At 36.5% G+C, this 20,832-nt stretch overlaps 1 protein-coding gene across 2 annotated transcripts in view; it reads right to left on the bottom strand.

Moving 5' to 3' along the window:
- Cdc42bpa (CDC42 binding protein kinase alpha) overlaps positions 1-20,832 on the bottom strand; it is a 214,350-nt gene that overhangs the window by 124,901 nt on the left and 68,617 nt on the right. For both annotated transcript variants that reach the window (XM_028755205.1, XM_028755206.1), the window contains exons 3-5: positions 16,018-16,101; positions 12,250-12,345; positions 5,383-5,531 (exon numbers count right to left, since the gene is read on the bottom strand). In XM_028755205.1, the coding sequence (XP_028611038.1) occupies positions 5,383-5,531; positions 12,250-12,345; positions 16,018-16,101 (329 nt within the window). The remainder of the gene's footprint in view (positions 1-5,382; positions 5,532-12,249; positions 12,346-16,017; positions 16,102-20,832) is intronic.

Here is a 20,832-nt window from a genome sequence, read left to right as displayed (position 1 = left end):
AACTAGGAAAAAAAGAAAAGGTTAGCATACAAAATATGGAAACATGTAAGTTGAAATAGGAAGTTTTTCCCCTGGTTAAGTTTATTCTAATATTTATTGTATTGATTATTGCTACAGGGGCTGCACAGCATACAGAGTCTGTGTGGAAGTCAGAGGACAGCTTTCTTCAGTCCTCTCCTTCAACCATGGTTTCCAGGCATCCAGCGCAGGGCAGAGACAAACACTTTAAGACATAGAGCCATCTAACTGGTCCTTCTTGACTTCTAAACCAAAGTTCTCTAGAAGTCTTTACCTTAGTCACATGTGTGCACATGTGTCTCGTGTAGGTGGGTAACATGGAGGCCAAAAGAGGACATGGCATTTCCCTGGAGCTGAACTTATAGATGGGTAACAGTCACCTAAGGTGAGTGCTGGGAAGTTAACTAAGGCCCTCTGCAAGAGGGACAGACACACTTAACCAGCCCCTCAAATATAAAGTCTTAATCATTATGAGTATTTGTTCCTTTTTGCATCTTAGCATCAATTTATTTTATGTACTCATACCTTAAGTTACCTAAATCCACTATAGAAAAGGAAACTGGGGAAGACTAGGTGCGGGAAATGAGACAGAATGAACAGAAGAAAGGAAAAGGGGATTAAATTTAATCATCAGTAAGTATTACCTGATGAATACGCAAAGCAAAAATGACTGATATAATCTTTGTAATGTTTATACACGTTTCATGTCTAGATAATAAATGTCCCATTAAGTGTTTCTAAATAATGACTGAGAAAGGAGGTGTCATGTTGCAGTAACCTCCTGCTCCATACTCAGCCAAAAGTCCCTTAAAAAGTCAGTTGAAAAGAAGAAACCCGCAGAGATGCATATTAGTCTACGCCCGCACTAACGGCCAACTGATTTAACAGTACATATTAGTCTACGCCCGCACTAACGGCCAACTGATTTAACCGTACATTCTTTACACTAGCTTGCCCCACACACCTGTACCCGCCTCTGGGATTTTATGTGTAATGAGGTTCACCTTAATTTCATAGCTGAGCTAGCTATGCAAGCAAGCCCCATCACTCTCCTTTGGGTCACACTTATACTCCCTCCAAACATCATGTGTCCTCCACTGGTCGTGCTTCATCACATGCCTCGCCTCAGCATGTGAGTCTGTTTTAGCAAAACTCCACGTGAGTCTGCGTCAGCTGACATCACTCTGCCAATCAGCCCAAGTCTTCAGAAGTGGCAAGAAGCCTCAGGAACCTCAGCAGAAGTTTTTTGGTGTGTTTGTTTCTCTGGAGTCACAACAAATAGAGCTCAGCTACACAATGTAAGGAGAACCAATACATGTGTGTTATTAATGAAGAATCCTTCATCGCGTTCTTTCACTTGATTGCTTTAGCAGAACACCCTTTGGCTGTGGATGGCCCTGGTGTTTGTATTTTGATGTTAATCCCACTTTCTTAGGAGGGGCTGTCTGGAAGAAGGACTCAGGCGACTTCTTGTAAACCTTTCCCAATGAATAAAGGGACCAATCACTGGGCAAGTAGGAGGGACTTCTGGGTTGGATGAGGAAGAGAGGAAGCAGGAGAGAGTTAGGGGCTTTGGACAGGGATAGCGAAAGGACAAGATGTAGCTACTCGTGTCTCCTGGTTTCAAGGGCCGACCCGCCAGGATTCGCCACTGGAGGATTTAGATTTAATATGTCATACAAGATTAGGATTCTAGTTGCTGTGCCCAGCGATTGAGTTACCATTGTTTGTGTGGTGTTTTTCTTCACGCAGTGACTTGACTGGGTCCCAGAGAGAAAGGTATGGCAGCAAAGCATGGATTTGCCTGACATGCACCACAAAAGGCTGTGGGAGTTTTGAAGCATGGGGCTGGCATGATAGTGACCCACCAGTGGGAACTTAGTGAGCTGAGTGGAGAGCTTTTGGAGCTCTGAGTCAAGAGTCTCCACAAGCCAGCCACTGCCCTCCAGTGCAAGACGGGCCAGCCTGCCAGGGCAGAGAGGGGACAGGCAGGATGGTGCTGCATTTTTAAATAAATCCCACAACAGCCTTTCATCTGTGTCTGCTGCAGTGAAATGTTCTTTCACATGTCTGCTTTAGCAAAACAGTCTTTCACCTGTGTCCGCTTCAGGAAAATGTTTGCCCCAGAAAAACACCAGCCTACACTTCCCAAAGAACCCTTAATTTCCACTTCAAAAGAATTCACTAGAATAACATCCCCTAAATTTCTCTAACATTTCTACATGCCCTATATATAACTGCAAGTCTGTCTTGGTCACATTTTAATTTTTGGATACTGTAAATATTTAATGCATTTTTGGTCACAAGGCTTTGTCATTGCAAAGTTTAATAATAAACTTATTTTTTTTTAATTTTGCTTTCCAATCTAAGCCACTTGTTCTCCCACTCCCCAGTTTTACTTTCTTTGAAAGTCAGTAGTTATATTGGAATTAATGGTCCACACTGTCCATTATGCTACAGTTGTTCCATAGAGTGTATAATCATTCTTGAGTACCTCAGCTAACTCTTGCTTTAAATGAACATATGTGTTCAGGATAATAGTGAAAATACTGTTTACAGACTGACAATTTTACTATTTACTGTTCTCTTTTTCCTTCCTGAAAGCCCAGATTTACTTCTGTTACCCTTTTCTCAAATTCTGAAGTACATTGATTTCTTGTGAGGAAAAATCAGAGAAATGAATTCTTTAGAGTTTTCTACATGGTAACATAGCTACAGTCACAAAGAACATGGCTACTGAGTATGACTTCTGTACAGACAGCTTTCTTGTTGTCCGTCATCTAAGAAGACTCCACTGTCTCTTAGCCTCTGTGGTTTGAAAAGTATCTGAAACCATTCATCAGTTTCTCCAAACATAAAACCAGCTTTGAGGACTTCTTTATGATGTGCTAGTTTTGGTTTTCTAGGACTGAAACTGTTTGCTCCAATTTTCATTTTATAAATTTGCCTATTTTTCCCAACATGAAAACTTTTGCCCACCCTGCACCTTTCTCTCCTGCATGAGGTTAATTTCCTTAACTTATGTTCTAATTCCTGCTCCTGGAGGTCTTTAGTATATTTTTCTTCAAAATGCTGTATTTTTCTCTCTTAACAATTCCATGGGGGATAGAGGCAGGGAGAAAAGATGACTCAGAGGTTAAGAGCACCTGCTGCTCTTGCAGTGGGCCTGAGTTCACCTATCAGCACCCGCATGGTGACTCCCAATCATCCTTAACTCCAGTTCCAGGAATTCTAACACCCTCTTCTGGTCTCAGAGGGTACCAGGCATGACCGTGGTGCACATACATACATGCAGGCAAACACTCACACACATAAATCTTTTTAAAAATTATTCCCTCTTGTGTTAGGTTTAGGTTTATTTGGTTTTGTTTATTTTTTCATAACTTCCCTTTCACTGAGGAGATATTTATCATTTCATTAATTTCCTTACTTTATCAATTCCATCAAATATAAGTGCTTTGTTAAGTCTTTATCGGATTGTTCTTATATCTTAGGATTTCTGTCAGTTGTTTTTCAGTATTGTTGCTATTGTTTTTCTCATGAAACTGAGTTATAATTCCCTGATGGATTAATTTGGAGCTGTGACACATACATTAGGAATGTTATATAATGTATACTTTGGGGTCTGAGAAACTTCTGGAAAGTCTAAAGTTTACCAAGCAATCAACCTAACTATAATGTTATAGGATCTGATTTATATGAGAGGCACAAATTTAGTATATTTATGGAGAAAAAAGTAACTTATGTTTTCTTAGGGCTGGAGAGTGTTGGAACTGAGGTTTCTTTCTGAAGTAATGAAAATATTCTAAAATGGCCCATGACAAGGGTTATATGTATTTGTGGATATACTAACACCAGTGTATACTTTAAATAAATGAAGTTTGTGGTATATGAATTATGTCTCAATAAATCCATTTCAGAAGGTTTTGCAATTTAATCTCATAATTTTAAATAAACATTAATGGAATACCTAATGGCAGTTTATATAAAAAGATGAACATCTTTCCTTAGATGACAAAAATTTGAAAATATAAGTCTTATGAACTAAAAACATAAATGTGATTATTATCAAGAATAACTGATGCTATCAAATAAAGTTAATAATGAGAAATGTATAATTTTAGACTTTTTAAAAACTATCTTTGAATATTTAAAATGAAGTAACTCCTCATTTTTAATAATTAGTATCTATTATTAATTGTCTATATGGGCAAATATTTTAGCTAAGAGCCTTTTAAATAAAACTTTAAAATATTTGTATTAATTATTTGCAAGTTCCATATAATATATTTTGGTCATATACTCTGTGTCTCTTCCATATCCACACTTACCATTCTACCTCACTGTAACTTCATGGAAATAATGTTTTTAAAAAATTTAAAGAAAAGAAATTGTTGCCTCTGAAACTCTCATGTTAGCAACCTCACACTAATTCATAAAGTATTATCTGTTTTCTAGTGCTACCTTTCCGTGTGCAATCTGCTGCCTGCCTGGTGCTGTACCTCAGAGGTGGGACATTTGTTTACCCAACATGCCCAGAGCCCTAGGTTCTATCCCCAGCAATAGGATTTAACAGAAAAAAAAAGGAAAAAGAAAGAAAAGAAAAAGCTAAATCTGACACTATTTTCTAAGAAATAAAATATTTTCTAAGAAAGTCTTCTTGTGAAGGGCAAGTGTGCAGCACTACTGTCTCTGAAAACCTAGGAAACAATACAAGAACAGAAGCCAGGGTAAGGCTGTGCTCACTCCCTACACAGTATCAGCTATTAAAATTCTGCTGCTAGAATCAACATATGGTTGTCTATATAGATTATGTATGTGCTGTCAGAAGAGTTCACAAAATTCCTGATATTTCCTTGTCATCTAAAACTGATGAGGATAACCAAATACAACCTTCTAATGGGATCAAGCCTGCCTTCCTTTGTTGTTCTAGTCAGACTGTGTCTCTGATCAATGCTACTGTAACTGGCAATGCAAACAACAAGCCTGCCTTATTTTCTAAGACAAGTTCTCTGAACCTGGAACTCAATGATTTGGCTAGACCAAATGGTCAGCCATCTATCACTAGGGCTCTGCACTCCTCTCCCCCAGCAGGTACATGCTACTGTGTCCAGCTTTTATGTGGTGGTGGGAATCAAATTCAGGTCCTCATCTTTGCTGTTTTCCTAGCCAAAGTCTTTTCTTGAGAACAATAAAATATGTAACAAGTCTATAATTTATGGCCTAGAATTCTAAGTACCATCAGTATATAAAAAACAACCATAAGGAAACTGAATGCTGCATACTCCTTTTAGGAAGGATATTACATGTAACTTCAGTCATGAGTGTGTTCTAAGATCATCATTGACAGATTGGCTAACTCACCTGTGAACATAGTGGAGCTGGTGAACTGAGTCAATGGCTATCACCATCTCTGCCAAGTAAAACCGAGCCATCTCTTCAGGCAATCTATCTTCAAATTTGCTGAGCAGAGTAAGTAAATCCCCACCAACATAATAATCCATAACCAGGTACTGTGAACAAAAATAGAATGTACTCAGAAAATAATTATGGTAAAATTAATGTTTGTAGTGCATCCCAGGGTCAAATAGGACTAGGCTGAATATTTATGAAGAGTAATTACTTGTGTGGTTAACTAACATTTAAGTATGTAAGATAATTATCAGTAATATTAGTAAGACTTCTTAGTTTCATAAACAATGAAATAAAATTATAAAACTTGGTATATAAGACAGGATTACAATTTTTGCTGCTTTTGTCCTTTGCCAAGTGAATGACAGTATCACTCACTTACAGAACGAATATTTTCTCAAATATACATACATAGATGTATATATATTTAGATATATGAGTGTATGAATATATGTATGTATGTTTGTTGTCCTAAGAGGTAGAGGTATATATCAGAATGTTCACCAGGCTGAGTTAGATGATAGATAACATTATTGACTTTGTTACATTTTAGATTGTTTTCCAAATATGTATTACTTATACATGCCCATATAACCACTTAACATGCCTTGATGTTACAAGGATTTTTTTCTAAAGATGTACTTGCAGTACAAATGAGTGCCTGCATATATGTGTGCCTAAGAAGTTCAGAAAAGGGTGTTAGATCCACTGGAACTGGAGTTACAGGCAGTTGTAAGCCACCATGTGGGTGCTGAGAACGGAAACCAGGTCTTCTGCAAGGGCAGTATGTGTTCTTAACCCTTAAGGCATCTTTCCAGCCAATAACAATTTTATTTCTAGGATACCACTGACTGAGCCAACAATATGATTTAAATTTGGCTTAAAAGTTCTTTCATTATGATACATGAAAATGATAAGCATAGAAAATGTCAAAGAAATGAATTTTATGTATTTACAGCCTTGACAACTAGGGAAATTATATTTTAAATCCTGGTTTACAGTTTATTTGATGTATCTACTAATCCTAATAGTTAACTAACTCTGCCCTGAAGCTTATTAATAAATTAATTCAATCTAATAAAATTCTATAGCATTACCAGGTTGCAAGAAATGGAGACAGATGTGGAGAACAAATTTTATCTCTTAATTTAAAAGAAGCTTATTGAGAACTATAGCGAGTAACACATTTTAAGGCACAAAAAAGTACAATTAAAATAGACTAATATTTATATATAGAATATAACTCATTTCTTAGTACATATTTACTGAGTACCACTTGGGATTATTATGTACCTAACATTGAGGATATGCTCATATGCTAAAGATAGGGAAGGCCCTTCACCAAGGGCTAAGCTCTTGAAAGGGCACTCAATTCTTGTTAACATCAGACTCCCAAAATATCTGAAGATACCATACAACATTGAATTGCTTTAAAAAAATATTATTTGATAGTCAACAGTCAAAATGGGGTTTCCCAAGTTATCATCTATCTTCTAAGAATTTTTATCCACATGCTACTGTGATTCCTCTTACTCAAAGCTAAACTATCAATGTGATTTACTGAATGTCTTCTATGATAAAGACAGATAAAGTCTGATAAATATGCAAGTACGCCTGCATTTTCTGCCTCCTAAATTGGGTTCATCATCTTCGTTTGCTTTGTTCTCAGAAGTAAATTAGCTGCTAATAAGGTAGACTCTATCAAGTTGGGGGGAAAGGAAAAAATTCACAAAACTCTCAAGAGAAAACCATTCTTTGTATCTAGTTCACCAGACTGAATTCAATAAACAAGGTATTTTTGAGCCTAGAAACTCTGTATGGAATCTATTCCTATCCCTACCCACTAATAGTATCCTAATTCAGACCACTGCCTCTCTGTGGAATTTACTGTCCCAGGCTTATGATAAAATGAGTAGTTTCCACAATAATGGAAAATAGAATCCAGAACTAGAAGAACAAATAAATTAATTTGCCAATTCTATAAACAATTTTTAAGAGTACCTACTGTGTAGTAACATCACACTCATCTGATGAAGGTGCAACAACTGAATAAGAATATACCTCCAGAGAATTTATAACTTGTGGAGAAATACAAATGAAAGACCACTCGCAGTGCATCAGGAATACATGTAGGGAATTGCTTTAGCCTCTTTTTTTTTTTTTTTAAAGGAAAGGAAAACAAACTGGACTTTTTCTTTCTTTCTCTTCCTTGATTTCTTTCTTTTTCTTTTAATTAAATGCATGTATTAAGGTTAATTCTAGGTTGAGGTCTAGCAATACAATAGATGCAAGGAACAAGCAAGACAATAAACACAAATAGTCAAAGAACAAGCAAGGCATTAAACACAATTATGTGAACACTCCCATGATCACTGTTTCTAAGGGCTTATCAGGATGACCAAAATATCTAAGCCAACTTCCTTGTCCTAGCCCAAAGTCATTTTCATGTCTGAAGCCTACTTCCTTTCCTTGTTCTAGCCTAAAATTTAGATTCCTGTCTGAAATTATTTCTTTGTTCTAGCCTAATATTTTGATTCCTGCCTAAAATTACTTTTTTGTTCTAGCCTAATGTCAGATTCCTTGCTTTAGCCTCTTAAAAGTATCCAGCTAGGTATGGTGACCTGAGTCAGAAATCCTGCTAGTGAGGTAGCTGAGACAAGAAGATCACAGTGAAAGGCATAAAGAGCCAGAGATACAGCTTAGTGTTTGAGCATTTACCTAGCATGCACAAAACCCTGAGTTAAGTCTCCAGTGCCACAAGTATGCAAACAAAAAAGAATCTAACCTTTGATTTTAGTTCACTGATTTGTCTAGAACTTATTTCTATCAGGACGAAAAGTCTATTTTCTAGTAAATGGAATACCTATTATCTAAACTGAGTAGGTAACTAATCTATTATTTTCTCTCATGTACTTGAGATGTGCCTTCATCATATTTTAAGATCCCAGAATACTCACCTCTGATCCTGTACACTATCTTCTCCTATGGTTGCCTATGTTTGTGTCAATATTGTTCGATCATTCTGAATAATTTCTTAGTAAAACTATGGGTCTAGTAGGACAGGGTTTTAACTCATGAATTAATGTAAAGATATCACCTAATATGGTTAAACTTTTTTAAAAACTCATTTAAATAAACAAAATAAACAAGAAATAATGGCGCTAAAATAGATGAAGAAAACAGTGCTAAAACAGTACAGTTCTTCCCAAATGTTTAGAAGACAAACAATTCAGGCTGAAAATATTAACAGAGATTTACAGTCATCACCAGCCAAGTGACACATGCCCAGTTTTCATTGTGCTTCAAGAAATGAAACAGCCACAACAAGATACAAAGTGTGACCATGCTTGGGTAGAGTAAGAAGCAACACCATTCTTCGGAAAGGTTATTTCACAGGATCAAAACTGTAACTATGGAGCTGAGGATATAACTCAGTCAATAAGTACTTGCCTGGCATGCACCAAGGCCTGGATTCAATCCCTAGCACTGCACAAACTGGACATGATGACATTTAATTGATAATAACCCCAGCACTCAAGAGGTAGAAACAAAAGGATCAGAAGGTCAAGGTGATGTTCAGGCTACACAACAAGTTAGAGGCCAGTTGAAATAAACAAATTATTTTATCTAGTACTACTAATCTGAGCAACCCAATTACAAGCAATATTTCAGCCAGGGGTGTTGGAACATACCTGCAATCACAAGCCATGGGAAAGATGCTGAGGCAGGAGGATCACAAACTTGATCCTAGACTAACATAGTGAAACCCTGCTCAAAAAACAAACAAGCAAACAAACAAACAAACAAACAAACCAAAAGTCCAATATGTAAGGAAGTACCAAGCTCTAGGCCCAGTTAGAACTCTATTTCAGGCTGACACTATAACTCAGTGACTATACCATCCACAAATCAGATTCTAACATAGACAAGGTCCTAGGTTCAAGCTGTGCTACCTACCCCAGACTCCACATCATATTACAAGGGAACAATACTCATATAACAAGAAAAGAAAACAAAGCAATCACACCACACCCATGTGGCTGCAGCAAAAGGACTGAGGATTCAAGACCAGCCCAAATTACATAATGACTTGAGATGGCCCAGGATATATAATAAGATCATATTTCTAAATAATTTACAAATAAAGGCTAATTCAAGAAACTAAAGCTTAAACATTTTTCTTTTTCCCTCAAGCAAATTATGAATAAAAACATATGAGAAAAAGATAAATTTCACTAATTCATAACATTCAAAAACAAAAGGATTTCATGCATCAGTGTTTAACACAACACCTTTGAATATAATGAGTTTTCTTACGAAAAAAATTGTATTCACACCTTAGTATCATACATTAAAGTCTGCATCTTCTGCTTAAGTACATAAAAGGCATTCTTGGTATAGCTCTATACTTTTCATAGTGTGCGCATAGAAATATCTAGGGAAGTTGGAGATGAAATTCCAAATTATCTAATACAAATGTCTGAGTTACAGAACACTATAAATGGTTACCTAAAGAATGATTAAAGGTTACTTTGCGGAGCCTGAACCATATAGACAGGAGTCTAGTATGGCTGTCCTCTGAGAGGCTCCATCCAGCAGCTGACTCAGAAAGATGCAGGCAACCACAACCAAACAGTGGATGGAGCTTGGGGACTCTTATGAAAGAATAGGAGGAAAGATTGTGGGCCTGAAGGGGATAGGAAGTCCACAGGAAGACCAACAGTGTCAAGTAACCTGGACCCCTGGGGCTCTCAGAGACTGAACCACCAACCAAAGAACATACATGGACCCAGGCCTCCCTGCACACATGTAGCAGAAGCGCAGCTTAGTCTTCATGTGTGTCCCGAATAACTGGAGAGGGGCTAACCCAGAAGCTATTTCATGCTGTGGGATATGTACTGTAGCTAGGCTGGCTTGTCTGGCCTCAATGGGAGAGGATGTACTTAGCCTCACAGAGACTTGATGTGCCAGGGTAGTGGGTAGGTAGTCCCCACCCTCTCAGAGGATAAGATGCCAGGTATAGGGAAAGAATTGTGAAAGGGGGTGATTTGGAGGGGTGCAGTGATTGGGATGTAAATAAGTAAAATAATAATAATAGTAATTACTTGAATCAAAAAAGTTACTTTGCGAAATAAATATCTTTAATACCTGTTTCTGTTTGGGTATCTAAAACTAGATTTGTCTACAATTCTTAAATTGTTTTGTTTTCTACTACCTTTTAAAGATTTGTTTGTTTGTTTATATGAATGAGTTTACATGTGCCCTGAGTGTATGCATGTGCACCACAGGTATCCAGGTACCCATAGAGTCAAAAAAGATGGTATTTCCTCTGGAGCTGGAGTTCTGGGCACCTGTAAGCTGCCCACTGTGGTGGCTGGGAACTAAACTCAGGTCTTTTGCAAGAATAGCAAGTCCTCTTAACTGCTAAGTCATTGCTTCAGCTCCAAAATAGGTCTTATGGGTGGTTTTCAGGTTTGTTTTGGGTAGTGCAGGGGGATGCAACCTAGGGCCTTGTACATGCTAGGCATAGTAGTTACAACTCAGATACACACACTCATTTACTTGCTAAAATTTTAAATGATTAAAAGAATGCCTCTGATAATAACTAAGACTTCTGAATTCTAACTTTTGTAAATGACAAGAAGTTTTATTTTGATCCTCTTTGAAATACTGTTACTTCTATTCCAATATAATTAATATAACTGAAAATATACAGATTACTGCTCTCAGGGAAAATCACTGAAGAAGAAATGTAAATCCTAAAATTTTTTGCAAAGAATGGAGATCAGACTAAGTAACTCAGAAGACACAACGGCAATAGCAGCTCAGACTTTTCTTTCCTCATCTTGATACTTTTTGGCAGTTTTTTGCTCTTTGAAATTTGGCATTTGGGAGACTGGAGAGATAGCCCAACAATAAGAACAGCTGATGACCCAGTTTTTATTCCCAGCACTCACATTGGGGACTCATGATTTAAAATCATTTTTTTGTATTTACTTGTATATTTATAACAAAATGTAGATTTTTAAGCAATGCATAAATTCACAGTGATAAATCTATCTCCAAAAGAACATAGTGATAGAATTTTAGCCTTTATTACTTTCTAAGTAGAACATCACTTCATTTACTCTGACACTAAACAATGCAAAGCTTTGCTTTATCGTCATTTAAAAAACAATTCTGACTACAAACCACATGCTACATGTGATGCATGATGGTGACAGAGCTGCCTTTGAGTCATTTCTGCTCCTGCCATTAACCCAAATAAAACTCACTGTCTCACCAAGTACTTTGGTGGTATTAGTACTTTAATGTGTCATTTGTTCCCTATCTAAAGTGAGCAGATATGTGTGCACATCTCCCAGGACTCCAAAAACTGGCCCCTCCTCCCAAGCTCTTGTGAAGTGGTCCATGATGTCAATATACATGTGGCTCAACTTAAAATAGCACATGGTCACTTTGAAAAGTGTGTAAACTTTTAAAAAGCAGACCACTACTAATAAATACAATGGGAGAGTCATAAAGAGAAAAACTCCAAAACTCATGCCTATAGAATTTAATGGAAGGAAATTAAAAGAGACTGGATTTAGTTTGGGATTTCTTATTTAAAGGCATAAGCAAATTCAATAAAAGAGCATCAAATTTCTCAGACAAAAAATTCTCATACCAAGGGGTTACATACCAAGTGTACTACGGACACTGTGTGAAGTGCAGTAATTTTTCTATTTTAAAAAAATCTACATTTAAGAAATACTTTAAAATATAAGGCTAAAGTCGGCCAAGAAAAGACTACAAATATAAAAATCCACTACTACTTACTAAGTTATTGTCATCCTGAAAAGCATAGTGCAGAGTGGTTATCCACTTACTGTCTCCATTAACCAGCACATCCCTCTCTTCACGAAAGCATGCTGTCTGGAAGGGAAGGAAGATGTTTTAAAGAATACTTTATACAAACCGAGAAAATACTATTGTAAACAGTTGCTCAAGACGTGAATCATAGTCTTAAAAGTTTAGTATTTTTTAGAATTGCTATAGTCCAAAACAGAAAAATTCACAAAATTATTTAACTTAAACACAGACCAACCCAGATGATACAAATGTCCAATTTTGTTGTATCTATACTTTGCCATTGTTAAAGAGACAAAAAAAGGATGGTCATAGTAAGTGCTTCTGATTTTTGAGTTGTGTGCTATAGTGCTTAAGACTGAACTTGAGATCTGTACATGGATACAATCTTTGTACCCAGGAGCTATGTCCTCAGCTCTTACTGTTGGTAATGGTTACCCATAAGCAAGATTGAGTACTCATGATACATGAAACAAAGTAGCACACGATAAGCCCTAGCATGCTCATGCACACAAGACTTATTTGGAAAAGAAAAATTGCCAAAGCCAGGAATTAAATGGCAACATCAGAGAAACTAAAAAAGTAAATCTAAACCATCTGAAATGATGATTTAAACTGTCAATCAAGTTACTAAAATCTATGACATTATTCTTAGTTCACTTTAGAAGAAAACAGAATCATGTTACCTACTTTCTACTAAGTCCTGCTATAAGACTTAGCTGAAATTAAAGTATGGTTCTTAATATTTTAGAAGGCTGACAAAACCCAAAAAACTGCTTTCCTGGCTTTATCTTAAATGATAATGACCTGAGATGTTTAAAGAATCCAGCTGGAACCTAGTAAGCAATCACTGCTTCACTTGATCAACAATTCCAAACTAAACAAAACTCTGAAGACATTAGTCAAAACAACAAACTAAACTGTAAATTCTAATTTATCCTAAATTACTCAGTAAAAAAGTTTTAAAAGATAATATATAATAAACTATGATATAAAATTTCAAACATACAGAAGTAGAGAGACTGACATAATTCCTTCTCCCAACATCCTATCACTCAATTTCAGCAATTATTTTAGTACCCAATGTGATTTCATTACACTTCACACACTTACCACCATCCTCAGTTCCACTGGTGCACAAACATACACATACATACTTTACAAAGACAGTCTCAGGCATTATGTAACTATTTAATTACTAAGCTACTCTTTTTGAAGCACGGGTATTAGGTAGATATAAGGCACACTCCAGATATTTACTTAATGTACTATGTAAACTGTCCTCAGCTGGTTATGTCAGCTCGGAAAGACACTATTGGTATCTAGTAAGAAGAAGGCAGGATAATTCCCCCATACAATACACAGAAGAGCTTCCACAAGAAATAACCAAGTATCAACAGTGACCCTGCTAAGAAAATCTGTTCTTGATCAGTATCAAACTATGATAAATGGACACTCTGGTGGTGTGAAAGTGCTAGAGAAATTCAATATTTTCTGAAGGAAAAAATTCATATCTAAAGAAAAGGGATTTTTTGATTTTCTGGGTTTTGGAGAGGTGGGAGTTGTTATTGTTGTTTTTAAATTCCCTCCATGATTTGGGTCTCTAAAAACACAATGAATAAAAGGTGGTGACCTACAATCACAGTGCTTAAAAAGTGAAACCAAGAAGATCATAAATTTAAGGCCATCCTTGGCCAGTCAGAAAACATGGTATGTCTCAACAAAACAATACCTCACAACATAACAAAAGGGTTCCTAAGACCATAAAGTTAACTTAAATTTAGTTTCTCACTTTCCCAATTAACCTGGGCTCATAGATGCTCACAGAGAACCACACAGGCGTCTGCATGGGACTGACCGAGGCCCTCTGAATACATGAAGGTTACAATTGTGAAGCCTGGTCTTCTTGCGGGACTCCAAAGAGAGGCAGCAAGGGCTGTCTCTGACTCTTTTGCCTGCTCTTTGGACCCTTGTCCAGCCTTAATAGGTGTCTAGTCTTACTGCATGTCTGGTTGATATCCATGGGAGGCATGCTCTTTTCTGAAGAAAAACCAGAAGGAGTGGATTTGGGGGGATGAGGTGGGACTGGGAGGAGAGAAAGAATTGGAAACTGTGGTTGGGATGTAATATATGAAATGAGAATTAAAAATTAAAACAAAAGACTCCTATGTTGAAACAGAAGTTAAATGAGGTTCATAGATGATAATTCTGCAAAGTTGCCGTAAGACTCTTTAGAGCTTCCGTCAAATCCATTCATCAAGTCTGCCGTCATATGCAGCATATCAAACCTGCACAATGCCCTCAAGATGGCCCAGCCAGTAAACAGTACTTGCCATCCAAATCTGAGGAGCGGAGCCTAGTCTCTAGATCTCATGCCGGAAAGATAAAATAACCTCCTGAAAGTTGTCCTCTGACTTCCATACACAAGAACCATGGCAGGTATATGCCTCTACTGATACATACATATCATGCACATGCACACTCACACACTCACACACTATAATAATAATAATAATAATAATAATAGATAAAAATCATTAGTCAAAAATTCAAAGTGTACTAATGATTATACCTAAGTCTGGCTTCTCATTTCTTTAAAATAAAGGCTTTTCTCATTCACAAAATACTGTTATAGAGAAATCTTTTCAAATAATAAGAGCATATTTAAAGTCTAACTGTTTTATTTTGAAAACTAAATGGAATTTTAAATTCAAAAAATCTTAAAATTTCTATTTTTTATAGCAGAGTATCAATTCATTGCTTTTTGTTTGTCTGTCTGTGACAAATTCTCCTTGTGGCTCAGGCTAGCCTTGAATTTGCTATAAAACTTAGGACAAACTGGAGTTCTTAATCTTCTGCCTCTACCTCCTAAATGTTAGATGGACCCAGTAACTTTTTAATTTACTTTCAAGTATATAGTTTAACATATATTTGATGGTCACATATACCAAACAAACAAACAAAAAACCAAAAACATGAGATACATTAATTTTTAAGAAGTCAGTAACAAACTTTAATAATAACAGAAAAATCGTATGACAGTATCTGTTAATTGGCAAGTGTGCTGAAAAACACACAACTACATACTCTAAGTTAATAATTAAAACATTTAAGCACTAGCTTCTAATGTTTAAATATATTCCCCTCCCCAAGACCAGGATTTCCACTAAAGTAAGTTTAACTTGGATGTTGTAACATGCACACAACCTACAAAATCTTTTCGTGGAAAAATTATCCTAAGATCATTTCAACCTCCCTTACAGACTGGAGATCTCAGGGCAGCCACAGCAAGATCTGTAATTAAGAGCACTTCATACTTCCTCTACCTTTTTATCTTTGTACATGTTGACTGCCTGTGTGTGAAAGTGTACACATGTGTGCACGCATATGTATGATCAGGTACCACGGTGCACACTTGTGGAGGTCAGAGGACAACTTTCTGTGGTCAGCTCTCTTTTCACTATAGGTTCTACAGATCAAATTTCTCTCACAGCCTTTACACTGACTGCGTTCTGTGGTGACATGGCTGGGCTGAAATTTCTTATTCACAAACACACAAAGTTAATTTTGGTGCACTAATAATTTGAGTCTACCTTGCTACATATTCAGACTATACATAAGCTCACAAAAGTGCTCAAAAATTCATGTACAAAGATTTTTACTACCAACATGTTTTATAGCAGTCTAAATGAAAACCAGCCTAAGTGCCATCAATTGCTGCAAGCAGAGAAGACGTACCTCAGCTCGTTTCAGCATCTCCCACTTGTTCAGAATTTTCATGGCAAAGACTTTATCTGCATTTTTCAGTTTAACTACAGCAACCTAGAGAAGATAATAGAAATACAACTTTTAAAATATAGCAGAAAATCTTACTTTATCCATTTTCCATTTTCCTCTCTGTAAGAAAAAGTAAATACCAATTATCAATTATTTCAATGTTGCTCAATTCTAAAATCCTAAATTAAATAATGTCAAATTTAAAAGTTACATTAGTGAACACATGCCAAGCAAATGATTCTATTTGTAAACAGTGTCTGCTGCTTATTATACATTATATCCTCCTTCCCAAGTTTTCTACCCAGGAATTTAAACTCAGCATCTATTACTGAGAAACTAATCAAGATGTACAATATGAAAGCACTTGGTCTTATGAAATAATGATGCCAGATTCCAGCAGGTGTCACAGAGGACGCAGCTACCAAAGGAGAGACGTGCTGGGGGGATCAAGCAACAAAAAATGAATTGAAGATGATAAAGCTCTTTAGTCCACATTCTTGCCGACTATGCATATATTCCAATTCATTCTTTTCCTCCCTCCCCCAATTCCCACCAAAGAACAATTATGACTATCGTTTTTATAAACTGTGGACTATACATGTCCTTTCCAAAAATAAAAAGGTAGCAAATCCTTATTTTTATATATTCAGTTACAGCAGATCAAAATACTGCCAAGTAAAAATAAAACTATTCTCACTATTAACAAACTGATTACACTTCTGTTTCCAGTATTGTTTCCATTTAACTAGATAATCTCTTAGGCCCTTCCAGTTTGTTAGGTTTGTTAAAGGACTGAAACTAAACTACAGAAAAGGAAAGCAAAGAATCATGAACACCATTTCCAGTAACTGAAAGGAACCACTAGAGAAAAAAAAAATACTACCTGCCATAGTTTAGATACTAGGTGCCCCTCAAATGTCCATATGGTGGTAAAGGTTTGGTCTCCAATATAGCACTTTATTATATATAGCTTAATAATAGTTGGGTGCCTTTAAGTTGTTGTGATTGTGGACTAGAAATTGACTTAATATTTCCTCCCTCTCTTTCTTCCTATCAGGCTCCACTTAAGAGGTGGATAGTTTTATTTTGCCACATACTCCCAGAACAATATGCTGCCTCACCACACAAAAGCAGATAGCTAATTGATTATACACTGAACTCTCCAAAACCATAAGTATAAATGTATCCTTTATCCACCAAAAGTAAATTGTCATCTCCAAGGCCAACTGCTGAACAAGCTCACCCTTTCTAGTTCTTTCTGAATTCTAGCTGGCTGTTTGACCTCAGCTGTTCTGGATCAAACTCCTCTCCAAAATGACTGATTCAATCTGGCTTCTCTTAGCTTCTCACTGAATTGTTTTGCCTCTTACTGCATGAACCAAATCTTTCTCTGGTTCATCACTTTGTCTGCCCTTCAATTAGACTTCATTTTGAACTATGGCTGCTTCCTTCTACAAGCTAAATTAATCTTTATTGTTTGAGATTAAAAGGTCTGTCTGTATTCCAGCCAGATCATACTGTGATCCCAGCTGCATTCCAGACAACCAGATCATATCTTTGGATGTGATACCTTGCTAGAACATTCATGTTGCTGGATTAAAATTTCTCTACACATAGGTCAAAATAAAAATTTTTATAACTGAATTATCTAAGGTATTTTGTTATAGTATTGGTATGTTAACATCACAAAATCCTATTGTGAAGGCAAGAAAAACAAATGTATAGATCTTTTGAACAGTTCAAAGGAGTATTCCCAAGGATGAAAAACTAATTTAATTCCAAGTTCTAATTTCTTAATATGTTTTAATAGCAAATATGCATATTAAGAGCACTTCATTTGTATCTAGATCATATTGTTACTAAAGTAATATGATGACATAATTTAAATCAGTACATAACATCTCTCAGTAGCTGTCATAAACAGTTACACCATCAATTAATATGGTAAAAGATGTGTCAGGCAGATGGCTAGCCTAACAAATTGAATTCAGTCCTTGAACCCCTGAAAGACGCCTGATGTGGTGGTGTACAGCAGTCATCTCAACGTTTCTATAGCAACATGAAAGGCATGGACAGGAGAACACACAGAAGCTTCTAGGTCAGGTAGTCTTAAGTACACAGTATAGCAGCAAAGACCAGAGACCCTGTGTCAACAACACAGAAGGTAAGAACTGTCTCCCAAGTTGTCCTCTAACCTCAACATGCCCAACAACACAGTGAGTGTTCAAATGCCAAGCGCTATGCTAAGAATTTGACACAGGTCTCCAATCCCTCAACTGCAATCCCAAAAGCAAAAAACTTCATAACTCACTTAGCAGCGTGTGATAAAACCCAGAGATTATTAGTATTTTTTTTCTTAATCTCTCTTACTGTAACAAAACAAAATATGCTTTACTTCAGAATCATGAACACATGAACAGACTTGCAGTGCTGCTTCAAGCCTTGATAGAGTGATTTGAAAGTATGGACTAAATTACCTTCCAAGAGTCCCTGAATACTAGACTTAGAACAAGCCTAGCTGTGTGTCAGACAGCTCACAGAAGAGGTGACATTGAAAGTGGCCAGCACCCACTGAACACTCCAACATGTAGCTAGCACTTATTGGGGGTGTCTGGAAGATGGTGGCAAACAGAATCTAAAGCCAGGCTACTGATTTTAAATCTTAGTTTTATCATTTAACTGGATAATTCTAGGTTTTTTCTTTAAAGCAGTTGTCTTTCAATGTTTCAGTTTTCTCATCAATAGTGAGTTTAATAAATGTACTAGCCTTATATAGATGTAGCGAAGATCAAAATAATTAATATGCATATAAAATGCTTACTACAGGATCTGGCGTCCAGTTAAGTATCCAGTAGGTGTGAGCTGTCACCACGAGTTACATTAAGCACCTACTCTCCCCACCTCCTAACTGCTACGTGTTCATCTACTACTGTTGTGCAGCAGCCAGTACATCTCACAATCCTTCAGTACTAAAGAGAAACAGCTTTTCAATTTCTAGATTTATGTTTATAAAACTATGATAGAAATTCCTTCAATTGAAAATGTCTACATCCAAATTAAAAGCTAAGTCATAAAGTTCAACACATTATGTTTTTCAGTAATAAAATACTAGAACTAACTTAAATATTCTTAAAGAAGGAATGGACAAAATACAATAAACCAACTGAGAGTTATTCATGTGACTGGAGAAATGTTAAGAATACTATTTGGTAGAGAAAAGCTCATGCTCACAGTATGTGAAATGTATGTTTATAAAAATTTTAGATCATAATTTATACATATATATACATAAATCATAAATGCCTATGCCATATATTAAAAGAATAAACACCTAAATATTAGAAGATGAAATACTTCTAAAGTTCTTCAGAGGTAAGATTTTTATTTGCCTTTCTACCTATTCTGTGGAATACCAGATACCCCTCATCTTGGTCACAACATGAACACTAGCTATATGTGTAGTGGTGTACAGTAAGGACTAACAAGAAACTTAGTCCACACATGTGCATGGTAGTAAGGAAGACCAGGCTACTGCACAGGAGAAAACATTCTCGTCAATACTTTAAAACAGTTTCATGAGCTGCCTAAAAACTTTTCTGGAATTATATGTGGTTTAGGGAAATAACAGTCAGCTCAAGAAACATTCCAGAATTATCAAACTGATGCCATGATGAAAAAAGATTATGAAGCTTCCAAAGTGACTGCTGATCTACCCCTCTCTCTTAAAACTACAAAGTATTTCTGTGTTCATGGCAGTAAAAAAACAGCAAAAATAAACTTGTTTCAGAACTCCCACTTTGGACTCTGTATTTTCAAGTAGCAAAGTCAATAGTCACATAAGATGGCACATTCCAAAGTACTTCCTTAGAGTAGAGTATGTAGCTCAGTACTGGAGCGCTTGCATAGCAGACACAAGGCTCTGGGTTCCATGCCCAACACACATACACACACACACACACACACACACACACACACACACACTACACACACACGTACTACACACACACACTCAAAAAATTTAATATGGACTTAAAATTATAAAGAAAAAAAAGATACATTTCTAAAACATTAAAGATCATTTTGAGTCTTTGTAGTAAAGTCTTTGGTGTTAGAAAACCTGCACACAGTACAGAAATGATCAGCAAGTGACAAATGTATACTAACCCGCTGTGTATCACCGTGTGTGGCTAGAGCACCTACTGTAAGAATGGCCACACTACATTACATGGATTTCAATATCCAAGCACCTCTGCATTTTTGCACGAAATTCAGAAATCTAACCTACCTCTGATGTAGCCACAATTTCCCAAACCATCTCTTCTAGCCCAATAAACCTTGCCATCACGCCTTACCTGACCTTTCTACCTGTCCTCATTAACCACAATCTATTCTCAACAGTACAAGCACAATGTTAAGATGTAGTTCAGGTGACGTCATTCTTTTGATCCAAACTTCTATTGATTTCCTAAAGTTAAAAAGAAGTCAAAGTCCTCCCTATAAACTGCACAGCCTGCCCACCTCCTTAGCCTCAATTCCTCCCCTTCAGCTCACTTCAGCTCACGACATAATGTGCCCCTTGCACAACCCCACCTTAGGTAAGTCCTGTGCAGGTATTTGCCCCCAGCTCTAGAACACTCATCTCCACACGGCCACTAATGTCTCACTCCCTCAGTGAAACATCACTATATCCTGTGAGACTTTCCATTATATTCCTTTGCTTCCTTTTACCCTTAATTCATATAATTCTTTAGCATAGTATATATATATATATATATA

This window comes from Grammomys surdaster, unplaced genomic scaffold (assembly GCF_004785775.1).
Source record: "Grammomys surdaster isolate TR1022 unplaced genomic scaffold, NIH_TR_1.0 126051, whole genome shotgun sequence".
Lineage (NCBI taxonomy): Eukaryota > Metazoa > Chordata > Mammalia > Rodentia > Muridae > Grammomys > Grammomys surdaster.
This window is presented reverse-complemented; position numbering and strand designations above follow the sequence as displayed.